Source organism: Mizuhopecten yessoensis, unplaced genomic scaffold (assembly GCF_002113885.1).
Source record: "Mizuhopecten yessoensis strain PY_sf001 unplaced genomic scaffold, ASM211388v2 scaffold716275, whole genome shotgun sequence".
Classification (NCBI taxonomy): Eukaryota; Metazoa; Mollusca; class Bivalvia; order Pectinida; family Pectinidae; genus Mizuhopecten; species Mizuhopecten yessoensis.
The window spans coordinates 375,984-391,745 of record NW_018480035.1 but is presented as its reverse complement, the minus strand read 5'-3'; the positions used below and the strand labels follow the sequence as shown (position 1 = coordinate 391,745).

At 37.1% G+C, this 15,762-nt stretch overlaps 2 protein-coding genes across 7 annotated transcripts in view; one reads left to right on the top strand and one right to left on the bottom strand.

The window, feature by feature from the left end:
- Nucleotides 1–9,181: 9,181 nt before the first annotated feature.
- On the bottom strand, nucleotides 9,182–12,978 carry LOC110442535 (40S ribosomal protein S2). Its single transcript, XM_021486189.1, has 6 exons — nucleotides 12,900–12,978; nucleotides 12,467–12,707; nucleotides 11,534–11,641; nucleotides 10,975–11,148; nucleotides 10,558–10,717; nucleotides 9,182–9,440 (listed from the first exon to the last, which is right to left on the bottom strand). The coding sequence occupies exons 2-6, from the start codon at nucleotides 12,695–12,697 to the stop codon at nucleotides 9,271–9,273; spliced, it is 843 nt and encodes a 280-aa protein (XP_021341864.1). The 5' UTR covers nucleotides 12,698–12,707; nucleotides 12,900–12,978; the 3' UTR covers nucleotides 9,182–9,270.
- A 14-nt stretch (nucleotides 12,979–12,992) lies between these two features.
- Nucleotides 12,993–15,762, top strand: part of LOC110442531 — a 141,859-nt gene continuing 139,089 nt past the window's right edge. For 3 of the 6 annotated variants that reach the window (XM_021486182.1, XM_021486181.1, XM_021486176.1), the window contains exons 1-2: nucleotides 12,993–13,080; nucleotides 15,251–15,315. In XM_021486182.1, the coding sequence (XP_021341857.1) occupies nucleotides 15,268–15,315 (48 nt within the window). In that variant the 5' untranslated portion in view covers nucleotides 12,993–13,080; nucleotides 15,251–15,267. The other 3 variants (XM_021486179.1, XM_021486177.1, XM_021486180.1) reach the window with 3 other exon arrangements.

The window sequence follows — 15,762 nt, the reverse complement described above, 5'->3', positions numbered from 1 at the left end:
CAACAAAATTGAACTTTTCTGGCTAAGAGCTACTCCCCTTGACAGGGCATTCGTAATAGTAGTCTCGGTCAACCAGACGCTTGCGCAGGCAACAAGAGTCTGGTTGAACGAGACTATCATAATTGTAGTATAGTCATTCATTATGTCGGAATGGTAGTGTATAGGTTCCGAGTTCGAATCCTGCATGCTTTGTTTCTTGTTCATTTTTATATGTGTTTTCAAACATTTATAATTCTGTAAACTGTATCACAATGTATGATGTATATGGACTACTTTTGTAAACAAGAGATCCCAGAGGGATCTTGGCGCCCACCATTGTACCATCTTCATTAGTTCTTTGTCAGTTCGATCTTTTCTCTTCTTTCCTCTTATCTGTCTGATCGAGTCATGTTCACAGTAAATGCACCTTGAGGTAACTTTTGATCTACACTTAATACTGATGTGTATGAAAGCCAACCTTCAAAGTGAGTTTGTCATTTCACATATTTACTAGTACAGTTACTTAATGTGCAAGAAATATAATTGATCATTGCAATATGAGAAAGATCTGTTTAGTTCTTCCTTTAGCCATTTTGTGTTTATGATCAGTCTCAAAATATAACATGGAAAACGAGGGATCAAAGGCAACCTACATATCAAATTTGAGAAGATTATTCCTGAGAAATAGTACTAACAAACCTTCAATGTCAAAAATCGAAGATGGCTGTCGGTAGGCAATTTTGTTTAACTGATCAGTTTCAAAAGTAAACATGAATAATAAAGGATAATTGGGAACCTGCATTGGCTGGCCCAAAAACAAATTTTGGGGCGAGTAAAGAATTTGAAGCACTAGTACTGGCCCAAATGACATATTGGTGGCCCAAATAATTTTGGCAAGACATTTTTCCACAGCATTTAACACAATGTTCAAGCACATTTAAATTACATTTAACATGACAATGTTTGTTATATGTAAAACAGAATAAAACATCATATTTTTAATTCTTCAACCCTAGTTAAAACCTAACATGATCCACTCCATTCAGGTCTTCCCTAAAAGAAATACACAAAACTCGCACCTCAAAGAAGACACTCTGGCAGTATTTATATAGAAATTCTGAAAAAAAAAAATCATCACACTTTCTAAATCACGGACAGTTAGATTCAAATCGAAGTAATGACATCTGAAAATTGTACTGCCCCCCAGTTAATTTGGAAGGGACTATACTTTCTTTTCTTCATAATTTTTTCAACAGCCTAAACTATTTTTGTTGGGCCAGTGACTACTTCACTTTTGACAACATTTGGTCGCCCGAGCGAGACTTTAATCGCCATTGTCAGGCACTGCTGCACAACAAGGGAACAAGGGGAACCTACATATAAAATTTGAGAAAGATCCCACCCGTACTTCCCGAGAAATAGCGATAACAAACTTTCACTATCAAAATCCAAGATGGCTGCCTGTCGGCTATGTTGTTATCCGATCAGTCTCAAAAGTTGCCCTGCACAGCTAAGTACCAAGGGGAACCTACATACACAATTTGAGAAAGATCCCTCTGGTACTTCTTGAGAAATACCGACAACAAGAAATGTTTAAGGACGGACGACGGACGACGGACCACGGACGCAGGGTGATTTGAATAGCCCACCATCAGATGATGGTGGGCTAAAAAGGAAATATATCATTTATGAGAGTAACAATCCTTAAAATACAGCATTATTTTATGGTGATCCTGACATAAACCCCCGCCCTCTACTCAGTCTATCGTTACACTAGAACTGCAGCAGGTCAAGTAGTCCATCGTCGGAAACCTCAAGTTAATTGCGTCGCCAACTTATCTACCAGTTTACACATATCGCCTACTCTTTTTCTAACGCGTGACCATTCTCACGGGAAGACGGATGAGGCGTAGAACTAAATATGTTTAAGAGCACACGATTCGGTGCTATCTTTACTATAACGTAGATTTAACAAATAAACAAAAACTTTGGGTATCCATTGGAGATAAGTTTGCATCATATCCGCGCCATCACAAGGAGGCAATATCACCAAAATACGGCCTCCGTCACAACCTGAGCACATTACATAGAGGCACGTTGTTACGTGTATATTATTCTCTTTATTTCCTCCGAATCGAAGATTTACAAAATAGAACAATACATATACGCATTCATTGAAGATTGACAAAGTAAGGTACATGTTATATAACAATATACAAACGGAAATTCGAAAGGTAAATTGTATTGTAAAGTAAGGGTTACGCTGGAGTTAACTCCCCTTTGAGTCACTACGCTCCTTAACTTAACTTATCTTAAGTTACTTAAGAGGACCATCATACGAAATACAGAAAAAGGAAAAATGTTACAATTGACACATTATAAAGTTTAGGGTAAGACATCATTTGTAGTAAAGTTTGCACATTCTGAATATACAAGTTACAGATTTTATGCGAAAGTCATCTAACTCCGATGAATTCAACTCATGCTCTACATTTCCTCCAATGAGGATATGAACCATATCATAATCAGACATAGAATGTAAGTACACACTAAACATTATGTCTTTTATATTTATAATATCACACCATAGATTATCTCTTAACTCTCCTGTATGAACACATTGTAGAACTATATGGGTGGCTATATCACTGTACATAAAGCCACATTTATGACATAATTCTTGACCCTCACACTCTCTGATAGTTACAATTAATTTCATGACATATTGTAATTGTACAGCTTCTCTTTGGGCTGAGAATTTAAATGCCAGTCTCCATAATACATGTGGTACTAAATGACCGTGGATAAGAGAAAATCTGTTATAATCGCCATCATTGGCCATTCTTTCTCGCCACGCTAATTCCTCTACCGAGTATACGGCATTCTTTACTTTAACACGCCACATACATTTAGACGGAAAAGCACAGTTAGTTATAAAATCATTAAACACTTCAAACCATTTATACTTTGGCAGTATTCTTAGTATATCAACTGCGAACCTTTGTCTATTTGAACTTAATTTAGATTCTATATCAACGAGAAAATATTTTGTAAAGAATACACGAGACGACAAATTCGTCTTATCTAATCTACATAATCTACCTAGGAACAACAATGTCTTAGTGTCTATATAGGATTCTATATACTAGTCCATCCAAGTAGACTTGTACACATATCTGTACGGGTTTTAGTCTCATAACCTTGTATTGCTTTCAAGATGAAATGTTGTGCTCTTTCAAGCATTAATATTTCTATCCTGGATAAACACCATAATTCACAACCATATAAGGCTGCAGCATACACTTTACATTTTATAATTCTACTTATAGTTAGTGGATTGAAAGCACTTGGATGGGCTCCACATCGAATGATGCTCATGGTTCCGCTTCGTAACTTGTTACATGCACGTAAGGTACGCTCTATTGAATTAAATTTATTGTTCAGCATTACACCAACATGGACGATATCATCAACATTCGGAAGAATACAATTATATAAATACAGAGTCGTACATTCAATATTTCTTCTTTTACAGGAAAAAGTTACAATTTTACTTTTAGCAGAAGAAAATGTAAATCTCCATTTCTTACTGTACTCTTCACATATAGAAAGCATGTATTGCAGATCAGAATATTTAGTACTAATTACACATATATTATCTGCTTGTGTGGGAATGTTAACTCGCAGATCTGCTATTACTGTACCCTTCCCACATTTGTCAATGTTGTTCAACAATTCATTTATAAAAACAAGATACATTTTTGCTGAAAGAGCATTTCCCTGTAAGATACCGCGCTCCATTTTTACCCATCTTGACCTCAATCCGTTTACTAAAATACTACTTTGTACATTGGTATACATATTTTTGCCTTATTGCTATCGAGAAATCCTACATGTTCCGTATACATTCTTGAAAATTAAAAGACGTTAGCAGACTACATAACCCCTTTTGATATGGTAATTGTTGCCTGTTTGGGAAATTATCCGTGCTAAGGACAGGATCCAATCACTTTGACAAAATCATTTAAAAAATGTTGAACATTACAGGTAAAAGTGTCACCCCTCTATAACTATTCGGGTCGTCTTTCGGTTTACCATTTCCCTTATACAGTGTTATGATAAGGCCTTTTCCCATTCATCAGGTATATGTTGAGACTTAATGACAGCATTGTATAACTTCGACAAATGATTATATAGCAATTCACTCCCGTTCTTGAAGTGTTCATACACAATATTATCAATCCCTCCAGCTTTGTTTAGTTTTAATTTATAACACATATTTTTGATTTCACGCTCTGTAACAGGGTCATCCAAATACTTGTCCTTTCCATTGGAAAGCCCAATTTCAATGTCGCTAACACATTTTAATATATCGCTCTGAAACTTGTTATCGAAACGATTGTCTGCCTTATCAGCAAATATATCTTCGAAATGGCAAAATATTTTCTGGTCAATTTCTCCAGATTTATCTATCTCTGTAAACTGCGCTGTCTTGTACTTCTCAAACGCTTGCCTTAAGCCAATTCTGAAATCAGTTTTAGCCTGTTTGTACTCTCTGTAACTATCGTTTAATACATCTTGTGGTTTCCCAACCCTCACCCATATCGCTCTGACTCCTATCATGGTATCGGGAAACAATGCCAACTGTTCATTCCAGTATGGCTTTAGATGCTTTTTGAATTTTACTTCAGGTATGGACTCTTTAGCCGAATTTAGTACTGCTGACACAATTTCATTACTATATATATCAATTTCATCCTGCGCTATTACTTCAGTACCTGGTTCGCGTATTTTGGACAACTTATCGTACAGTGATAATTTATACTTTTGTAACATTCCCTCTGACACAGCTTCCTTCCAATTTTACCGGACATTACATGATTTTATAGACTGGAGTACAAAAAAAAATAAAAAATAAAAATGTAGATACGTTGTTACATTTAATAAACAAATTACAGGTAGGTGTTCCGACAGGTTTAACTCCGTGTCCTCTAAAATACATATGTCGTTTACCAGGTCAAACATGCTCGATTCAATTATTACATGGTCAATGAGTGTACAGTTTCCTGTTCGGGGAGAAAATGTATAAGTGGGACCACTGCACATGTTTTGGACATTTGCAGACATTAAGTTAGACCTGTCTAAAACATAGAGAACGATAATTTTCAGTAAATTTACATCGCGGTCCTTTGAATTTTACATTCATATCCCCAAGAAAGATCACCCTCCCTCTCTCCGAGTAAACTGAATACAGGCATTCCAGCATATCTACATTGTTACTGAACATATCGAACGCTCTCGAAGATGTTGGCATATATACAGCAAAACAGAATATTGACAGGTCATCGGGTACAACAATTTCCGCTCCTACTATCCTTGGGTTATTTACCTCATTTCCTGTAAGCGATGGCGGGCCTTTTTGAACAGGAGAGCAACCCCTCTTCGTACACTACATCTATACCTAAAAGGGTCTATTTCGTAAACAGGTTTTGCGAATATACTATAACCCACCGATTTAAACGTATTAAAAACGATAAGTTATGTTCCCTAATCCAATGCTCAGATATACCACAAATGTCAATGTCAAATTGTTCTAGACAGTGTATTAGGTACGGAGTTCCCGCCATCAGCCCCTCAATGTTCCAACACATAAAATTAAGCTTGGTCATGACTGTGCTCATCTAGAAATACTGCGCGAGGAACCCATGGCCTCATACTTACGCCATCGGGCCAGAAGTGACTGCCAATAACTATGTCAGCATCCTCCGATAGGATGTTTCACCGACGTACAAAGTACCTCAGAAACGTAACACGAAGAAGTCGCGCATGGCTGATGCGGAAGCTAAAATCGACTAATTCTACGCTTTGCTTGTGTCGTATAACCAACAAATTTCTCTGATAAACTGGAATTGGATTTTGGTGTTAGATTACAAACTGATGTAGGAAAATGCACATGTATCTGCCTCTTGGATTCTTTTCCTTTATCCTTGACATCCTCTACGACATTGTCCGTTACATTGTTTTTGTAAACTATTTTGTGTTCACTTGTATTTTCCCGAAGTTCCGTGCGGAGAGTATCGAACCGATTCCTGCATTGGACTGTTGGTCCCATAACTGGATAGGCGTCAATGGTTTAAGTACTATTTGACACTTGAGCACTCGTTGTTTTACATAACCCTTTAGCATCATTCCTCGCATCTTTGGTAATATTCTTCTCTTTTGTTGATTTCCTCCTTTCGGTAAATCCCTGACGTAGGTTTGCAATAGACGATTGACACTGATTGTCGATTTGCTGATCACCACTTTTCGCTCTTTCGACTACCAACCTTACCGACTTTTTTAAGGCTGATCACTATACCATTGGATTGTTCGTCATCAAATCTCGACGCAATTTGTTCACAATCACTTATCTTCCACCGTGTTTGAGACACATCGGCTCTCAAATTAATCAGCTTTTTTCCCAGTGAGTTCTCACTTAATTCTTTGTCTTTTTTTTATGTTTGAAACGCGTATGTTCATGTTACTCGTAGTTTTTGCCAGTGCGTCACACTCTTCTTTCAAATTGTTTAGTTCTGTGGTAAGCTCGTCGTTTTTCTGTGTCAGTTTGTAATTACTTTCATGTAATGTAGTTATTGTTTTACGTAGTTCGTCAATCTCCTTATCTGATTTGGTCACTGTACTCCCCATTGTTTTCAGTTCCGTTTGATACCTTTTTGCTCTATTTTGTGCGTCCTCTTTCTTTTTGAGGATAGTTTCAAATTGATTTTTCAAACTTTGGGTATCAATTTGAGATAAGTTTGCATCATATCCGCGCTATCACCAAAATACGGCCTCCAGCACAACCTGAGCACATTACACACAGGCACGAGGTGTTACGTGTATATGACATAGGCTGTTTTAGTACGTTAAACTATATAAAACCAAACATTTCAAGTTTCATATGATCACTTTAGTAGTTTATGAGAAATAGCGATAACAAAAACAAGTTAACAGACCAACTGAATGCCCGACACTGGACCACGGAAGTAACGCGATTTGAGTGAACAGCTCACGATCTCATAATGAATAAAGATTAAAAAAAATACAATTCTAAAACACAAGCTCGTCATCCCTTTTTTGGGCCTTTCCCTCGAACACTAGGGAGCTTCACACTTCTTTTTTCACATGTTATTCCAATGCCCCAAAGGCTGCTTCCACTGGAGATTTGTTGAGAGCTGTCTATATGGGTACAGGTGACGATTCCAATGTGTAAGTCCCTGGAAATATTGAAGGTAAAAATATGGTATTCTAAACAATCCCTTGTATTTCATCAGTTTTACTGAATGTCACTTTGAACAAGAACAAAGTGAGCGGGCCTCGCAGAAATATACCCCTCCCCAACAGAAAGTAGTTGATAGTGATCAGGAGTGACTGTTGACCCTGTAAACTTGACCGATCACCACCAATCTCTAACCATGTGTACAGGTAAATATTACTAAACTATTAGGAGGCACGGTAGCATAGTACAGAGACATATACAGCAGGTAGTATTGTACATCTCTGTAGTAGTGACGCCGGGCTCGTGACCGAAGGATTGCGGGTTCGAGTCACGTCACGGCACTGTGCTATATCCTTGAACAAGATACTCCACTCCGCTTGTTCCAGTCTACTCAGCTGTATATGAGTACGCGTTTGGGCAGTGCTGGAATTGTTGAATGCTAACTGTGAGCGCCTAAATGGCAGCACCGGCTGTATGCTCCCCAGGGAGTTGAGAAAGATATTGGCTGGTTGTAAAGGCCCATTTACCACGAGTAATGTGTGAACCGCTTTGAGAAGACCTACGACCTAGGTTGTGATAAAGCGGTATATAGGAGCCTCGAATTATTATTAAATATAAACTAAATATGTTGATGCGTTCATAAGATGTCTTGTATACACAAGCTTTTTACTTGTAGCGTCACCTTTGACCTTGATCCTTTACTCTTGCCCGATTACTACCAAATACGAAGTGTAGAACTCATGCTTGTGGAGGGCTTCATGAGATACCAAGTCCTTGAACACAAGTAGTTTATTATGCATAGGGACGTGACGCGATAACCATACTCCCTCTCATTAGTGGGAGGCACTTATGAACAAACTTGCTTTTAACATTGTGTTTCTCAATTATTTTAAGACTCAATATATACATTGGGGCGTACTTTTCATACATATTTCCTTGTGTCAAAGTATTGTATTTATTACATGTTTTGCAAGCGAGATATTTGATTGCAACACCTTTGAAACAAGAGTGAAAAATATCTGTACGCTCAAGAAATACACTGTACATAGAATCCAATATGAAACCAGGATACTGCGTTAAGGTAAAGGATGTCACTGCACAAGTTATAATCACCAAAATGTTTCACCAAAGAACCGATGTCCTTTTCAGTTTGAGAGTATACAACGATATATATAGATTAAGCAACATCACTTTGTGGTTAATTGTTGCCACCTTTGACAAGTTACCCTTCTCTTTAACTTATAAAATTGTACTCTACACAACATAAGGTTATATAGTATATAAAAGGTACAGAAATATTTACAAATTTAAAGGCAAAACAAATCAATCTGAAATACATCAAAATTAAGTTTTGCCACGTTTCCCCCGATTTAAGTATTCGAGAATATGTATCGAAATACTTTGTAAGGGGGATAACTCAAGCAAATCCCGAAATGAACAAATAATGCTAGACAAGTTTTTTCTGTGATTATCTCCCCTTTCATAGGTAGGGCAGTTGATGCAATTGGAAGAGCAAAATCCTGGTCTGGACACTATACCAGTATGGTTTAGATTTCTTTGTCCTAGTTAATCCGATTCTATGGCAAGATCTCTACAATGTATGGATTTCTTTTCAGAAATTATTATCAAAGATGTAGTCATGCATGGAATAGTTTCCTGTACATTGTTACATTTTTTTTGCAGTATCACGGGGATCCTACATCCACACTAACCAAAATGGCTCGTTTTTGGTTTAAAGGCTTATGGTGTCACCCACATTTTAGCTCAATATCGAAGATAAATTGCTGGACTGTTGGTATGTTCTACTTATCCCTTCACACTGTCTATACCCAGTATTGAACATATTGATACCCATCAACAGACATTGACAGGACGACAACACTGCCATGGCTTAGCTCACTTCAGGCAAGGTTAACTAATGAACAAACAACATACACTATGATATATATTCTATGCCAAGTCTCTTGTTTATTCAAGCATTACACAATGTGAATCCGAGTAACTGTGGCATGCTGGAGTAGCGCGGGTCTTGATCAATAGACCTTCTGCTCCTGACGCTGAACACCACTTGTTGCAGATGCGTGCACCTTGGACAGGTAATCTGTAAATTCCTGGTATGGGGACTTGGTGAATACAGTCTCCTTCCACAGGTCAGGGGTCAGGTAAGCATAGGTATTGGCGATGGCAGCATAGGTAGCTTTGGCTGTAATGAAATAATTGTAATGTTTTTAATTATGGTCAAAAACACTTGCCACTTGAAATATGGTAGATATGTAGGCAGTATGTCACAATATTTAACTTTTTTAATTGAGATTATCTGCTGGCTTTAAAGATTCAAAACATTCTGTTAATACGTTTTTGGAAGTAAGATACAATCCTACCAATTTGTGAGAAGTTAATAATCGAGAAATATTATATGAAAGTTGATTTGGGATGTTCCAGTTGCCATTTCATCCCCTCCCAAGGGACACACCCCAACCCCTCAATATATTTATGTTTTACCAAGGAGCCCTGGTAAATCCTAATGTTCACGTAATTAATGACTGATAAATGATACCCGATATGAAGGTTTTTCATTAATGTTAACAATGTACTCAGTTTTAATTAAAAAGAACTTGCAGATCACTTATGTTTCAATAGTTCTACTTTAACTATGTGTAACAGGAGAGGAAAAATGCAGTCAGACCGGGGTTCGAAGCCGGGACCTTCCAACTCTACCAATTGAGCTATCTGGTCGCTGACTATCGACCCAGTCCAGTTCCGCTATATTCCTCCCTCCTTTTTCTAAGTCTTCTCCCCCGAAGACACAACTATATTTACAACCCAGGTTAGGGTATCCCCTTGCCAAACATACACCAAATGCTTTAAACAAGGATTGGTCACAGGCACCACTGTAACAGGAGAGGAAAAATGCACAGTCAGACCGGGACCTTCCGAACTCTAGACGGATGCTCTACCAATTGAGCCATCTGATCGCCGACGATTGACCCAGTCCAGTTCCGCTACACTATTTATCATCTTGCAATGCATCAAGTCTAGTTACTTTAGAGACCCTTGTTTTGTGCATTACAAGTTTTGGGGATGAGGGATTAAAGTGACAGAATTTTTTATTCTATAAAAAGAGTTGTTTAACAGCTGTCTTTTGACCCCCACCAATCAACAAACCTTCTGAAGTATTTCCTGGAACATCCCTCATCACAAAGATGCCCAATTCAAATGAGAGAACAATTTCTAAATAACTGCAAGTACAAGTATATGAATGTGTTTCTATGTCAATAAATTTTACACAAATGAAAACGGGATGCAGATGAGAAACCTACCAAAGTTTCCCAGTGTTGCTGTGCAGCCTCTGGCACTGGTGTAGCAATCCTCAATACCAGCCATGGTCAACAGCTTCTTGGGGACGGGAGCACTGACAATACCTGTTCCACGAGGTGCTGGGATCAACCTCACTGTGACACTGCCACACTTACCAGTCACCTGGAAAACAATGTAATACAGGATGAGAAACAATTATATTTAGTTTTCAGTTTTGTTGCTGATCCATACATTATGACATACCTGTAGTGGATGTTACCAGGCAGTACCTTCAGTACATTACCTTTAGCTACATAGCTGTAATGTTATTTCTCTCTCTCAAAAATCATGGGTTTATAACAGTAAACTGTTTTCTCATCCTGATTTTCAGATTTCTTGTCATCATATTAAGTTTGCTGCTGAAAATAGATAACATTTACCTTGCATGGTACTGTATGTGGTTTTCCGATCTTGTTACCCCAATAGCCTCTGCGTACAGGGATAACGGACAGCTTGGCTAAGACAATAGCCCCTCGGATAGCAGTGGCCACTTCCTTTGAGCACTTGACTCCCAGACCAACATGACCATTATGGTCACCAATGGCAACAAATGCCTACAATTAAAATAATTATATGTTCAGTTATTTTAACATGAGCAATTTTAAATTGATCAGTTGACATTTTTAAACTATTAATTTTTTCCACCAATTTTGCTTACAATACATATCTTTACATAACACCTTCAATCAAATTTTAAAATCAAGTTAGCTACAAAATCCGATATTAAGTGGTCTGTGATGCACGAATACAGTGTTTTGTTACCTAAATTTTACAACTGCCTGTTCCTTTATTAATTGGGGAAATATTGCAATAATTGTATTGAAATTGGGAATATATTCCTCAGGTTTTGGTCATTTTGGAAAAATAAGGCAATTTTTAACCTGTTTTCGGCAGTTAAACCGAGCAAAAAAAATCACTGGAATATATGGGATAATTCACCTTGAACCTGGTTCTCTGACCGGCTCTAGTCTGTTTCTGAACAGGCATGATCTTCAGTACTTCATCCTTTAGGGCAGATCCAAGGAAGAAGTCAATGATTTCAAACTCCTGAAAAAGAACAAGAAAGATTTAGTTTCTAGTACCTGTAAATAAAATAAAATATACTTTTCCACAGGTTTTACTAATTAGAAAAAGACAAAGTAACAGTGTATCAAGTACTTTTGAAATTGAATAAAAAATAAAACTTGCAGCTTGGAGCCTTGTCATAAGTTAGCATACAGATGCTTGTGATGAAACAGTTATCCTATAAAGGAGTCATTATTTTAACTCATATACAAGATAGTATTTCCATGATGGAACCCAATCGAGATTTATCTTGCATGGGCATGACATGATAATGCAAAGATAATAGACGATGACATGCCGCTGAAAGTTTGATATTTTCATCTGCATTGTTGACCCCCCCCCCCAGTCCAATTAATTATCTTCATTTATAGGGGTATTTATTATAAATTATTACCCGGGATGCGCTCTTTTCATCGGAAAGCAATGCAAGACAGTTACTAAATAAATAATTATGTTGGGTATAGAAATGTCTAGTTCTACCAGTTCTACGATAACTAATTGAAGATTTTGTCACGAAGTTGGGTTTAAGTCCGACCATTTGGGTAAATAATTTTCGTAAACCTTGCAAAGATTTCGTTTTTATCCCAAATTCTTTACCCTCGGGTTGGAAACTGTATTATCAATTCAAAAGACTAGTCTCAGGATGTGGCTAAAACCATGTGCATGTGCAAGTATCCCCACTTACTTATAGATACCATACTGAAAAAGTAGCCCCCCCCCCCCGGTTGGGTGTGATGTATTTTTATTAACGACAATAACTGAATCTGTCTCTGTTGGCAAAGTCTACTATCAATAACCAATATTAACCTTGATGGGCAAGGAAAACAGATAAATCTCCTCTAGAGATTTGATCTTAAGATCCTTCACCAAACGTCCAAGTTTAGTGACAGGCATCCATTCCTTTTCCTCCTTTGCCCCACGTCCACGTCCCCTTCCTCTGCCACGCCCACGTCCACGACCGCGGCCCCTTCCACGTTCGCCGGACCCGAATCCTCCTCTAAATCCCCCACGTCCACCGGCTGGTGCTGCGTCCGCCATTGGTGATCAGCTGCAGAAGGATTGTGAAAATAAAGACCTGATTATTTCTTACCGTCTTTAAAATATGTAAATCTATTCAGAATAACAAGATGAGATGTTGTGTTAACACTAGACATGTAAAATTGTTTCATTTTATTCACGATTAATTCGATAAACTGTGGATTTGTGGCTGCTTATTATAAACCGCCATGTTCTCGCTTACGTGATTAAACCGGAAAAGGAAGTTGTACGGAAAGATCTCGTGAACTATCGCTGTAGCCGAGAATCAACGATATTTGAGATGGAGAAACGAAAGATACGGACTGTCAAACTAAAACAAACATGAATTTCTCTGACATAATGTAGCTTAGTGCTACTGTACATGTACTGTGGAATAACTTATGGTAAGTGTTACTCACATCATTTAAATGTTATCGAAATGGTCAGTTTCAGTTTCACTTGCCGAGGAAAACTGCGCAAGGTGAAGTTTCGACTGCAATATTTGCTGTTTCTTTTCATTCGAATTGTGTTACCCTGGGACTTTGCAGTGTTAAATATGTCTTCACTCAATCTTTGTAACAATTTGTCCGAGTGACACAATCAGACTGATCCACAAAGTCTCATTTCATATTCTTAATCATAAAGACATGTTTTGTAGGAGTAGTTTTGCACATGGTTATGTGGTAAGTTCAAACACAGTCATGTACTTAAAAGTTCAGACAGCACTCATCATCATCATCATTATCATTTACCAGGAAAGGATAATGAACTAAAGTACTTCATGACATCCGCCCAGATACAACACAGCAAAAAAAATGACATGAGAATGAGGTGTACTTACTGTACAATAATCCATGTGTCAGTGTTCATTTCCCCATTTGACATCTAGATCTGTTTTCCATGAGGTCATTATCAGATATTATATAGTTACATGTATCTGATCAGTATCTGGTACTGACTGTCCTGTAATATGAAACACTATTGAGCCAACCTTCTCTCGTCACTAGTTGCTTGAAACCCCTATATATTTGAAGTGTTATGGTACAGCTGTACTTACTTGATTAGCGGAGTCAAGGGAGAGTGATCCAGTCATTATATTAACAGTTCATGGAATGAAGATGTTTTTGACAATATCCATGTAACATGAAGGTATGATAATAGTTAATGAGTGTCCACGTCCTGATGTCTGGAGTTGAACTGAATGCGAGGGTTAGCTGGATAGCTATATAAGGTACCAAACCATCGATAATCTTCGAGAGATGCCGCTGATCGCGGTCTCTAAGAGATATCAGTCATCATTTTAGGTCCTGAAGCATTGATGATAGTTGCTTTCTCTGTCTGATGTGATGAGATATGCATGTATTGGACATTTTTCAAGTAGTTTACCTGATCTTTGATTTCAGTCACTGTCTGCAATGTTTATACATACATGTATATATGCAAAACAATCTATGTTCCTTTAAATTGGGTATTGTACTTCTTGATAGCTTTTATCAGCATATATATTTATTACCAAAAAATAACAGGCTTGTATAATTTTACATCTACTCACCTAGAGGGTACGTATATATACGCCTGCAATTCTACTTAAAACTACCAGATATACTTTTCATAGTAAATTTCGTAATTCCATACAGTGAATTACTATAAACCTAGGCATCATCAGACTTGTGAAGTTTGGAGTATGGTACTCCTGAATATTTAGCAACATTTTTAGAGGAAACAATAACATGGATTATTGGCCAGTCCACTCTGCATATTTGCTTACTTTTTAATCTTCAAAATTTCCATGGAGGAGATTTTGCATGGGTCAGATTTTGAACTCAATCCATGTTTTGTGTGACATTCACAGCATTTATGTGCTATATAACCTGTGACTAAATTTAAGGTATTTTAAACTCATTCACCCCCTGAAAACACATTTGAACTCTTCCTATTCAAAGGATGGAATACTTCAATATGAAATTTCAGGGGTTAATGAATTAAATAGCAAGCCTACTATATGATATTAATAATGTATCTTTTGTAGCTATGCTTATTAGTTTGTTACTCCAGCCTTTTGCTGTGAGTATTTCATCCATATCACTTGTCACTTCTAAATTCCAGGGGTTAGTGAATCTATCATACCTGTATTTCTCTGCTCCCCTGGAACTTCAGTGTCGTATTCATGATAATTCTGTTTCCTTCTGATTAATTAGGAATGATGAAACTTAAAACTTAATGTATACTACTTCTAATGAAAAATATATTACATGTTATAAATAACCTCTTGTTCCATAGCCTACACAAATAAACAAAATAATTGAGTTCGTAGGAAAGTAGAACAATTACACTGGATTTGTGCTCGTGTCTGTCTGTCTGTTGTGTGTCAAAGGCCAAAGTCAACATTACAACTGCAAATAGAATGTTCTTATGTGCAGTTTTCACTTTTTATTTTGTGTCAAATGTCCTCTTATTGGAAAATCAACGAGATCCTTGGAACTTGTTTGAAGTAAACACAGATCAACTTATTTGGTATTAATAAGTTTTAACTAAACTCTGTACAAATTAACAAGAATATATTTTATTTTACAGGTTTAAATTGAAGCATAATGACAGAAGCACTGGAAGATTCCACTCTTAAGGAGATGGATCCTGAGGTAAAGCAGTTTTATTTGATGTTTGTTAATTAATAATGTTGGGGAATCATGATCAACATCACATTCAATTAATGATGATCATGACCATCTCTATCTTTATACAAGGAAAATCAAGGGAACTGGCCTGGCCGAGCAACATGGCAGGTTTCAGCAATTTTCAGTCAATATGAAAAATTGATGACCAATTGGTTAATTGTAATCAACTTTTGGTCATAATATTTTATGAAACTTATGTGCACATTCTGAAAATAAAAAAATAAAAATCATTTACCCTTTCACACCTATGTAACTTTAGTAGACTCTACCATGCATTGATATGGATGAGTCCATTATGATCTACAGTGGTGAAAGGGTTTAAACCACCCATATACATACTTGAGAGTCATACTTTCTGGCACTGAGAAAGTATATTGGTTAATATTAATAAAGTTTCAATCATACATGTGT